The 12,722-nt window shown below is 38.0% G+C and overlaps 1 protein-coding gene across 6 annotated transcripts in view; it reads right to left on the reverse strand.

Annotated features, from left to right (window-relative positions):
• The window catches only part of LOC144977566 (uncharacterized), a 73,047-nt gene that overhangs the window by 18,541 nt on the left and 41,784 nt on the right, over nt 1-12,722 (reverse strand). For all 6 annotated transcript variants that reach the window (XM_078922924.1, XM_078922922.1, XM_078922923.1 and 3 more), the window contains 7 exons: nt 9,711-9,863; nt 9,323-9,386; nt 7,182-7,298; nt 6,784-6,929; nt 5,188-5,404; nt 2,143-2,226; nt 305-495 (listed from right to left, as the gene is read on the reverse strand). In XM_078922924.1, coding sequence (XP_078779050.1) covers nt 305-495; nt 2,143-2,226; nt 5,188-5,404; nt 6,784-6,929; nt 7,182-7,298; nt 9,323-9,386; nt 9,711-9,863 — 972 coding nt within the window. The remainder of the gene's footprint in view (nt 1-304; nt 496-2,142; nt 2,227-5,187; nt 5,405-6,783; nt 6,930-7,181; nt 7,299-9,322; nt 9,387-9,710; nt 9,864-12,722) is intronic.

Raw genomic sequence — 12,722 nt, forward strand, 5'->3', positions numbered from 1 at the left:
CCGCTATGGGAGGTCAGGATCCCCACCCAGATAACATGGAAACAACAATGAAATAAATAAGTTATAACATTAATAATAAAAACAACAAAATGAATGATTATAACTATAACATGGAAACAACAATGAAATAAGTTATAACATTAATAATAACAGCAACAAAATGAATGATTATAACAATAACATGGAAACAACAATGAAATAAACAAGTTCTAACATTAATAACATGGAAAAAACAATGATATAAACAAGTTATAACATTAATAATAACAACAACAACAACAACAACAGACAGACGTCGTCTTACCGGTTCAGACGGCGGTTTGTCCAAAATGTCCTGGAATTTGGACATGAGAGAAGTCGATGCCTGCGACAGTCCAGGCATGCTGACGTCATCATCGCCTTCATCATCCTCCTCATCCTCCATGAAACTCGTCTTTTTCCTGGAACGACTGCGAGACTTCTGGGAGCTTTTCGGGGTGGTGAAGGGGCGAGAGTCTGTGATGGAAAGGAACAAAAGTTGGAAGAGATAATAAGTTTTGTTTGTTTGTTGCTTTAGGTCTCTTCCAACACAATTGAGGTTATATGAGAGACCGCTGAAACAAAAAAAAACAAGCAATCTAACAAAAATAGTACAAATGTAAATCAAAATCATAACCTAAAGATATCATAAGCTAAATTATAAATAACCAAGAACAAACAGGCAGAAGATTTACAGAAAAAAAATATCCCCTGTCAAAAATACAATCACAAACCAAAGAAGCAGGATAGGCTAGTAAAGAGAAGAAGAAACGACATCACTATCGGATCGTACACCCATGCGAACATCATAGGTATATGACTCAAGGGTGATGCTCCCATCCAACCACCCGCGAAGAGATAATAAGCAAAATGAAAAAACAAATTAATAAAATAATATAAAATTCCCTTTATTCATCAACCTAACAAGCGTCATGTCTTTATGTCCCTTATGTTAAGTGTTGCTGTTGGCCAGGACTCCTTGTAAAGCATTTTAAGCACGTTTAGTGGATTTTGTGCTTATATAAATGCTCGCGATAAGAAGTTATGAAGAGTGAGTTTATTTCTGAAACTTTCAAAGGCTTTACCTTCTTAATTCTGATCTTTGTTTGTTTAAACTAAATTTTCTCTATTTAGTTGCTTTTGTTTTTGTTTTTAGGGGTTTTACGGCGCTTGCAACACATTTAGGTTATATCAGCGCCAGTAAAAAGGAAGAAAATGGGATAGTTAAAAGTTCTGGAATTACAATTAAAGCACCCAAGAAAAAGTAAGACAAAGGGGAGCTGAGAACAAAAAGGGATCAGATGTAGATTCCAAGAGTATACCACCAATGTACTTAGTTTGAAATCACTTATAAGTCTCACCCGGACACAAGGACAAAATCCAACAAAGAGGAATACACTCAAATGCTTACATTATACATTGAAAATAACAAAAATAATAACACACAATAGAGAGATGATTTACAAGGGAAAAAATTATCATCTCCAAAAACAATAACTATGCATTTGACTGTTTCCCTCCCAGCTAGGACTCAGGCCAGGGCCAGGACAAGACCAAGTAATCTCATTCCAAGACAAAGACAGAAAGCATGTTGAAAAACAGTTATAAGGGGATAGAAGACATAGTATGTACCCCCGGGCCCACTATGGGAGTCTCTATTAGTTCATTCTGACACAATACTGGATTGATACAGTGAATCACAATTATGAAGAGTAATCTTAAAAACAACAGCATGACATTTCCATCCAATAATTGAGCTTTTATATAGCGCAATATCCACTAAACGTGCTCAAAGCACTTTACAAGGGGTCCCTGGCCAACAGCAACATTCAACATTTTGGACGAGACATGACCCCTTTCAGGTGAAATTACATTTTTTTTTTAACCAAAAATTCACACCCACCCGACACAAAAAAAAGACTTTTCCTAATCAATCAAATCAGTAACAAGTGCATTCTATACAGAATGTTGTTCTGCAAAATGAGCTCTACAACACAGTGTTTAGCATTTATAGCTGTCGAGAAATCAGAAAGAGAAAATTGTTGGTTGAATCGTAACGAATGTGACGATTTTCCTATGGTTGGTATGGAGAAGGTTAATGAATAAACTTTATGTCGTGTGTACCTGGCAGGTCTGAGAAGGTCCTGATAGTCATGGCTGATGACCTTGCAGGGGTCACGAATGTGGCCGCTCCACTAGACGTGCCAGCTGAGAAAAATATAAATAAAACAAATGAGGTAAAAATCTGAAAAGGTGTGTATTGTTTTGTTTTTGTTTTTGAAGATTTTACGGTGCTTGCAACACATTAAGGTCATATAAGCGCCAGTAAAAAGGAAGAAAATGGGATAATAAAAAGATTTAGAATTATAATTAAAGCACAAAAGAAAAGGCAAGACAAAGGGGAATTTGTTCAAATAGGAAACAGATGCAGATTCCAAGAGCACACTATCAAAATACTTAGTTTGAGATCACCTAAAAGTCTCATCCAGACACAAGCACAGGCCCCCCACTAGGAGGAATACACTCAAGTGTTCACAAATCATATTATAATACGTAAACAAAACATAATACAGTTCATAACAGAGAGATGATTTACAAGGAAAAAAATATCATCTCCCAAAACTAACTATACATTTGACTGTTTCCCTCTCAGCCAGGGCATCTGGCCAGGATCAGGACAAAACCAAGTAATCTCATTCCAAGACAGTGACAGGAAACAATTGGAAAACGGGTATGGGGGGATAGAAGACACAGTATGTACCTCTCTGCCCACTATGGGAGGTCAGGATCCCCACCCAGAAAAGGTGTGTATCAAACAGTGACAGACACAAACCGGAGAGATAAATAGATAGTATGCGCTTGGCTAAGAAGCTCACAACATTGCCATCCGGAAGTATAACGGACCAACACACAAAACTATGTGTAACTATGTGAATTTGTGCTTGTGTCTGGATGAGACTTTTAGGTGATCTCAAACTAAGTATTTTGATAGTGTGCTCTTGGAATCTGCATCTGTTTCCTATTTGAACAAATTCCCCTTTGTCTTGCCTTTTCTTTTGTGCTTTAATTATCTTGAAATTACTTATGGCATGTCTGGTGCAGCGCTCGATTGGTTTAGGTCATATTTGTTTAATCGTAAACAGATTATTACGGTGGATGTATATAGATCGGAGGAAATCTTTCTTGATTGTGGGGTTCCCCAGGGTTCAGTACTTGGACCCGTTCTTTTTGTTTTGTACGTTGGCCCTCTGTCTAAAATCATCAGAAGTTTTGGTCTGTCTTACCATCAATACGCTGATGATACGCAATTGTACTGCGTTCCCAATACGAGAAATTTACAAGAAGTATCAGCCAATAGTAAAAATTGTATCCAAAGTGTTAAGAAATGGATGAATGAGAACAGACTGAAACTGAATGATGATAAGACGGAGGTGCTGTATGTGGGGAACAGGAAGTGGAAAAGTGAAACAGATTTGAAGTTGGGGGATGCTTCTATTCAAATTGTTGACAAAGTGAAAAACCTTGGCACATTCTTAGACTCTGGACTGTCGATGGAGCATCAGGTTAATAATTTGGTTAGATCTCTCTTTTTCCAACTAAAAAAGATTGCTTCCATTAGACGGTTCATATCTGAGGATGTGACCAAGCACCTGGTTGTGTCCCTCGTACTATCGAAATTGGATTATTGTAATGCTCTGTTGTTTGGCGTTTCGCAATACAATCTGAAACGTCTTCAGATTGTCCAGAACAGTGCTGCCAGACTAGTATTCATGAAGCGTAGGTGCGAGTGTGCCGACCTCTTCTTCATAACCTGCATTGGCTGCCTGTTGAGAAAAGAATTAAATTCAAAGCTTGTGTTTTAGTGTATCGTTGTCTTGAAGGTACTGCCCCTTCATACCTTTCAGAACTAATTGAAAGATATTCAAAACCCCGCCCCTTACGTTCGGCCAGTGATTCCACAAAACTAGTTGTCCCTCGAATTCGGAAAAATGCTGGAATGAGATCCTTTTCTCATTTCGGACCCTCTATTTGGAACGCCTTACCGCAGAGCATTCGTGAAAAAGAATCTTTGTCTATTTTTAAACGTTCGCTTAAAACATATTTGTTTCGATTTTAGTAGATGGTATGAGAAGCAAGATAGGTTTGGTTTGTGTTGTGTGTTGTGTTGTGTGTGTGTGTATGTTGTGTGTGTGTGTGTGTGTTTTGTGCTTGTGTGTGTGAATGAGTATGTTTCAGCCAAAGTAATTTGTAATTTAAGCGCTTAGAGTCTGGTGTCTCGGAGTTATAGCGCTATATAAGTTTTCAGCATTATTATTATTATTATTATTAACCTTAAACGCTTATTGTCTCGTTAATACCGTTCAGTGAGAATCAGTCATAAACGCGGATGGCAAAAAAAAACAATAACAAAGACCCAAGTGACGTCAGCTTCATTCTATCTATACAAGAAAAAAACCTAACCTGCCTGGACTGGGGATCAAACTCCCAACCTTTTCAGATTTTTATCTTACACCAGTGCTTGCTTCCAAATTTGTCCCTTTGATATAATATTCAGAATAAATAATTTGACTGTTTCCCTCTTAGCCAAGGACCTGGGCCAGGGCCAGGACAAAACCAAAAGTAATTCATTCCAAGACAAAGACAGAAAGCAACTCAGAAAACAGATATAAGGGGATAGAATAAACAGCAAATGACCGTCGGCCCACCATGGGAGGTCAAAGACCCCATCCTTTGTTCTGAGAAGAATGTTAACATATTTGGATATGCTTTTCAAGCTTGCAGGAGACCTTAACTAACATGGTCAGTTGTTAACAGAAAAGTTATAACTTCTCTTTATAATAATAATAACAACCACTTACATAGCCCTTAATCCAGGAGCGTGGCTATATTGGTTGATTTGGTGCCTGGCACCTCTTCTATCTCTTAAAAATGGACCACAGCGTTTTAAAAACAAATAAAACTGATAAATGGTATGTATATACCGCCTCTTACTCTTACTTATTTGAGTAAGTCTTTTCTTTAAATTTTTTTTTCTTTCTTTAGTATTTACAAATATAGCATGTTTTAAGTCATTTTCTTCTGATTCTGGCACCACCTTATACTGTAAACATGCCACGCCACTGCCTTAATCCATAATAAATAGGCTCTAAGCACTTTATAGACTCTCACCTGCTGATTCCATCTCGCCTTTTCTCACAACGTCGTCAAAATCAACAATCACTCCCTCGTCAGCTGGTGTGATGTCCGTCAACGACTTCTCTTTCTCTGTCTCTTCATCACTGAGGTCAAGTTCAAGGACACGAGACAGGTGCTCGTCTGCCGCAAACGTCACAGTACGGCTGACACCTCCCGTGTCAAACTCTGAGTCTCTTCTGCTCAATTTACGCTGTAATAAAGAGTTGTCGTTCTTTTTTAAAGACTTTGGTAAAATCTCAACAATGCCCTAACTTTGATAAAAGAATAAAAAGAAGTGTGTTGTTTTTGTTTTTAAGGGTTTTACGGCGCTTGCAACACATTTAGGTCATTTCAGCGCCAGTAAAAAGGAAGAAAATGGGATAGTAAAAAGTTCTAGAATTACAATTAAAGCACCCAAGGAAAAGTAAGACATAGGGGAACTGGGAACAAATAGGGATCAGATGTAGATTCCAAGAGCATACCACCAATGTACTTAGTTTGAGATCACCTATAAATCTCATCCGGATGCAAGCACAAAATCCAACAAAGAGGAATACACTCAAATGCTTATAATATACATTCAAAATAACAAATATACTAATACATAACAGAGAGGTGATTTACAAGGAAAAGAAGTGTGTTGATTCGTGGATAAATCAAACATTACAAAAGTAATATAAAGGGAAATTAGTTTAAATAGGGAACCGATGTACATTCCAAGAGCAAACTACCAGTGTAATTTTAATTAGTTTGAGATCACCTAAAAGTCTCATCTAGATATAAGCACAGGGTCCCACTAAGAGGAATACACTCAAATGTTTATAAACTATTATTAATATATTCAAAACAAAGAAAACGTAATAATACATAACAGAGAGATGATTTACAAAGAAAAAAATATCACCTCCCAAAATCTAACGATACATTTGACTGTTTCCCTCCCAGCTAGGGTATTCGGCGAGGGCCAGGATAAAATCAGGAAATATCATTCCAAAGCAAAGACAGTTAGCATGTTGGAAAACAGATATAGGGGGATAGAAGACACAGTAACCGCCACCCTGCCCACTATGGGAGGTCAGGAACCCCACCCAGAATCTCCAGGTTAACCAACCAAAACATTTGCCATGAAGGAACTTCTTTTTATATCTAATATGGCCGAGACTGGTAATTAGAAATAAAAATAGATTTAAAATGACAAGAAGCAGAGGTAAACAAAAAGTTAGTGATTGGAATAATCAAAACATCTCAGTCAATACTTTTTATTTTTTAAAATTAGAGTTGCAATGATCTGATTATTTTCGTTAACTCACTCAACCCTAACACCGACTATATCCGTAGTTTACCCGGGGTTACTTTTACCCCATGCCTATTTATTACATTTTTATAATACAAATCATAGGCGTAGTATCAAAGTTAATGTTTTTAGTTTTTGCATGTTAATGATAGATGAATAAAATTATCTATGTACATGCTCATTTTAATACATCTTTTTTTTTTCAATTTTGAAAAGTAGCAAAAATCTCTAGGGTTGAGTGAGTTAAATGCAGGAAATTGAGGATGAATAATTCTGCAAAGAACTGCATGACTTACTGCATGTAGACTGTGAATTTCTTCCAGCTGTTGCGCTGAAAGTACAGGAGGTTGGTAGGGAGTGGCGTCCCTTGCCTCGACAGGTGGAGGCGGTGGCGGGTATAAAATCTTAATGAGGACAGAATTGGGCAAGTATCCACTGGGGCCTGGTGGAAATTCAATTGCAAGAAGAGATTAAAATACATGGGCGAAAATGATTTTTTTTTTCAAACCATAAAAATCGACAGATTAAAACATTCAAAAAATGAAAATTAAAGATAAAGGATAGATAGGTGTGAATCTTAACAAATAATGTTAATTACAAAACGATTACAATTTTTATCTCCCTAAATATTACGAATTTTTAAATTTTCAAGAAAGCAGGTTTGTTTTTTCTTTTCCAACATCAGAATAATTACCCGATGGATAGCAAGGGTGTTCAGGGCTGATTGTTGAGGGGTCCTCAGGTACCATGGAGGATTTCTGGCTGAGGTCCGAGAAAAACCCAAAGGGAGCCGTATCAGGCCGGAATTTTTCTGTGGATTAAAAATAGTTATTAACTAAGGAATGACAAATAAAATGAAGAAATGTCACAAAATCACATTAACAGATTACATTTGAGATACAACTATATATACTCTTGACATGCATAGATGGAATCTGAGAGAATCAGATGCATGCCGTCATTGCCAAGGAGGCCCTGAGACAATGGACCACATCGTCATCCACTGCCCAGTGACAAGCCTATCAGGAGGCTACGAGACAGCCTATAAGGCAGGAAAAGAATTTGAAGAATGGATTAAACGATTCAAAATAGAGGTGTAGCCATTCGATACTACTACATATACTCTTGATGCAGAAAGCTAGGGGACAGTGTGGCTCAGTGGTACAGTCTTAGCTTCGTACCCGAAAGGTACCGAGTTTGATCACCCACCGCTGCACTATGTGGCCTTGAGCAAGTCACCTCACCCTAACTCCCATTTGTGGCATTTCACTGCAGCTGATGCCTGGGTTATTCCAGTCTGCCCTTGGAATAGACCTTAGAGCCAAATTTTCCCTATGGGATGAATAAAGGGAACTTGAACCTTACTTTATGACATAATAAAACTGAGACAAGTTTGATAACAATGAAGATTGTTTCTTTTTTTTCCTTAAGTCTCATGATTAAGATGAGAAAAAAATGTTATCGTTAATGGTTTATTTCTTCATCATCGTTACTGAATTTATTTCAGAAAAGTGAGTGGAGCAGGCACTGTGGAGCGGGATCGTGGATAGCTTATACGGTAGAGTCAAGCTCTCCCCGGCCAGGCGGAGTTGTTGGACCAGTAAGGTCATGGGTTCAAACCCCCATCACTGCAGCGAAAATTTTTTATTCTCTATTGTCTTCTGGCACTTTCCTACTCACTTCATCTCTTACTGAATTTATTGTAATGTTAGTAATTAATCAACCATTACCTGATATCATATTTTTCATGCTAAAAACATCAGTTTTACATTACTGTTGCACTTTGAAAAAAAAAACATTAAAAGAATTTTGGCCAAAAAACTCATCCTCTAAATATCCATCGATTAAAATATCTATCAATCCTAGGACTGCCTTGAAGTCTCAGGTTTGAGAGTATTTGACAAGGTCGGGGTCATTTTAACTCAATGCTAGAGATTTTTGCTACTTTTCAAAATTGGAAAAAAAATGTATTAAAAACGAGCATGTACTCGTACAAGATAGTATTATTCAACTATCATTAACATGTAAAACATAAAAACATTAGCTTTGATACTACGCCTTTAATTTGTCTCAGAAAAATGTAATAAATAGGCATGGGGTAAAAGTAACCCGGGTAAACTACGGATATAGTCGGTGTTAGGGTTGAGTGAGTTAATCGATCAATATGTGACCCTTCATCTCGAAACGGTATTATGTCGGTGTGAATTGGACCTCGAAAAGTGGCTTTAGAATTAAATTGATAGTAAATACCAATTTTTGAGCTTTTGCATTGTGAGAAATTGTCTTCATTCTGTAACATAACAAATCGAAACAAACCCCAAGTTTCATGTTTTTGTCAATAGATTCAATTTTTTGCACCCAAGTCATCCCGACATAATACCGTTTAGAGACGGTGAGTCACATATCTGGAGAATGGGTTTTCTGGCCAAAATTATTTTCATTTATTTTTTTCAGAGTATGGGAGAGTTATCATAGCTCCATGAGACAATCCATCTTAAACAATACACTTCAACAGTCGTAACGTCACTTCCCTCCCCTCGTAATGACGCATGGTAACATAGTAACACTGGCTCTTAGCTATCGGAACAATGGCGGACTCCCTTATGAAATATTTCTCAGACGAGCATAAAAGCGTATCAAGAGGAAAAAAAAAAACATTATAAATCTGATCATGTTTTGACTTTTATACACATTCTGATCACAAGACATATGAAAAGTTCTAGCCAGCATGAAGAATAATAAGTACAGATTTTCTTTGTTTAGAACCACGATGGTCACCGTTGCTGGGCGACATGACATCAGACTATTAATCCAATTATATAGAGCTATAGATACCTTCTGGCTCTTCCTCTTCTTCATCTTGTTCAAGCTTGGCTACAACATCTTCCTCCTTCACAAGCTGAAACGCACGAACATAAATAAAGAGAACATTTATAAATGACAGACTATTTCTCTCTCTCTCTCTCTCTCTCCCTTCTCTCTCTCTCTCCCTTCTCTCTGTCTGTCTGTCTCTCTCTCTCTCTCTCTCTCTCTCTCTCTCTCTCTCTCTCCTTCTTTCTTCTCCCTCTCCCGCTCCCTCCCTAGTTTCCCCTTCCCCCTATCTATCTATCTCTATCTACCTATCTCCATCATTATCTCTCTCTCTCTCTCTCTCTCTCTTTCTCTCTCTCTCTCTCTCTCTCTCTCTCTCCCTCTCTCTCTCTCTCTCCGTCTCATCACTTACCACCTCCTTTTCCTTATTATAATAAATCTTCATGTATTCCTTGAACGCTCTCATCTTTGTCTTCTTCGTCGGTTTCCTCTTCGGCTTGGGCACTAGATCTCCATCTCTGATCAGCTGTAGCTCATTTTCTCGTGTCTCTAGTAAACCGAATGCCTGTTGAGAAAACAACAACATGCTTATTTTATACGAATGCTACCTGAGAGTCCTGATAGCTCATTAGGTAGAGCACCCACTTCTCCACAAGATGATGGCGTGTCAAGTATTTCTCAGGCATCAATCTGTGTTTTTTAGTAATGTATTTTGTTGTTTGTTTGTTTTTAAGGGTTTTACGGTGCTTGCAACACATTAAGGTCATATCAGCGCCAGTAAAAAGGAAGAAAATGGGATAGTAAAAAGTTCTAGAATTACAATTAAAGCACAAAAGAAAAGGTAAGACAAATGGGAATTGGTTCAAACAGGGAACAGGTGTAGATTCCAAGAGCACACTATCAAAGTATTTAGTTTGAGATCACCTAAAAGTCTCATCCAGACACAAGCATAGGTCCCAACTAAGAGGAATACACTCAAATGTTTACCAATCATATAATATAATATCTAAACTAAACATAATACAATGCATAACAGATAGATGATTTACAAGGGGAAAAAAACATCATCTCCCAAAACAATAACTATACATTCGACTGTTTCCCTCCCAGCCAAGGAACTCCGGCAAGGATCAGGACAAAACTAAGTAATCTCATTCCAAGACAATGAGAGACAGGAAACAATTGGAAAACGGGTATGGGGGGATAGAAGACATAGCATGTACCTCCCTGCCCACTATGGGAGGTCAGGATCCCCACCCAGAGTTCAGTAGGTAGACCACTCACTTCTCACAAGATGATGATGGCGTGTCGAGTATTTCTATGCCATCAATCTGGGTTTTTTTTTAGTAATGTATTTATGTTTTCATTGTTTTGTTGTTGTTGTTGTTGTTGTTGGCTGAAGAAGGGTTTTGAGCCCAAAACGTTCAGTGTTTGGTATAATGTTCTATTTATAAGCTGTTATATTTTCATTTTTATTTATAACTTTTCACAAAAAAGGAGTAAACTCAATCTCAGTCTCAGGCGTCAATTTTTTTTTTTTTTCCCTTTCGCCTCCCTCTGTCCAACTAGCAGTGAATGGGGTAGCTGGGCCTGTTAGATCTGGTGGGAAGTACTTTGCGATAAACTGGCATCCTATACAAAAGGTAGCAAGCAATTGCTATTGTCCCATTTCATGCTATAGTATAGAAACCCCAAGATAAACTCCGGCTCCATGGGCTCTAAAGGACTACTTTTTTTCTTAATAGGGAATGAGATTATCGGAAGAGTAGCGTCCCTTGATTGGACGTCACCCATAGTCTGTGACGTCACCGGCGGAAAAGTTAATATAGAGAGAACGTCATGTTGGTTGTGCGCATGCGTCTCTCGTCCTCGCTTCCGGTGAAAACGGCTCGAGACACTTCAAAACCAAATTGACGTTCTCTCTGTTAGGTGACGTCCAATCAAGGGACGCTACTCTTCCGCTAATCTCATTCTCTATAGAGCAGTAAAATTAGGTGCCCCAAACGTAAACAAAGGTATAGAAGCACATGGCAAACCACATGTTCCTGTCTTGACAGCTCACGTTCCAATGTAAAAAATAACCTTTAAAATTTGGCTGTTAGGTGGCAAAAGAAACACATATATTCATAAATACTCCATCATGCATCAAATAATGTCTAGATATGGATATTTTATGGAACAAAAGGTAAAATTTATCAAAAGTTACAGTCTATCTATTTTTAGACCAGAGCAAATTATTGCGCTAGTGTGAACAAGACGAGAATTATTCGGAGCCTGGTTTTCAGAATAATTTAGCTTATATTATTATTTCTGCAACTGTTAGATTTTATGTAAACATATTTTCAATACTGAAAGTGTATTGCCTACAACTCAAACTACAAAATTGGGAGACCTATATTGTGCGTAAATTATTCCGGTCCCTAACGGAAATCACTAGCAACTTGTTATTGTTTACGTTTGGGGCACCTAATTTTACTGCTCTATATGCTACCTTGGTAGTAGATAGTGAAGCCAAGGGAATGGAAGTGAATATCACCAAAACAGAATGCATGGTAATACAGAAAAACCCCGAAAACAACAACACCTGCAATATAACGATTCACGGCGAGCAGCTTACCAACGTAGAAAGTTTTAAATACCTAGGTTCAATAGTGACAACAGATGGAAGATGTAACCGAGACATACGAGCAAGAATAACTCAAGCCAAACAGGCCTTCATGGACCTGGGAAACATTTTGAAAAACAAACAGATGTCGTTCGGGATTAGATTCCGAGTCTTGAAGTGCTACGTGTGGCCAATCTTGTTATACGGATGCGAAAGCTGGACTACAAATGCAGAAACACAAAAGAACATTGAAGCTTTTGAAATGTGGTGCTTGAGAAGGATGCAGAGAATATCGTATACCGCACACAAAACGAACGAAGAAGTGCTAAAACAAACATACCAACAAAGGAAACTAATGCCCTTAATAGTGGATCGACAACTATCCTTTTTCGGACACATAGTAAGGAAAGATAAGAATGAATACCTGGCAAGTTGTGGAAAAATACCTGGTAAACGCGCCCGGGGGAGACAAAGAAAAACACTCATAGACCAACTGAAGGGCTTCACCAACCTAACAATCCAAGAGCTGTTTGAAAAAGCAAGAGACAGGGAGGAATGGAGAGAGATAATTCATGCAGTATCCGAAGCCTGGACCAGGCATGGAACCTAGAAGAAGAAGAAGATATGCTACCTAAAGTAAAACACTCAGATGGTGTGAACTAAATACTCACTCAGCAAAAAATAAGTACTATCTCTCTCTCACACATTAACTCTTTCAGCACTAAGGCTATATTCGCATCTCCTTCACAAAATGACTGAAACCTGATTGAGACAGCATGAGAATGACAAGCTAAGACAAAGCGACATTCGAATTCAGCG

The sequence above is a fragment of the Berghia stephanieae genome, chromosome 7, assembly GCF_034508935.2.
Source record: "Berghia stephanieae isolate SIO BIC M18660-M18661 chromosome 7, UCSD_Bste_1.3, whole genome shotgun sequence".
NCBI classification, from domain to species: domain Eukaryota; kingdom Metazoa; phylum Mollusca; class Gastropoda; order Nudibranchia; family Aeolidiidae; genus Berghia; species Berghia stephanieae.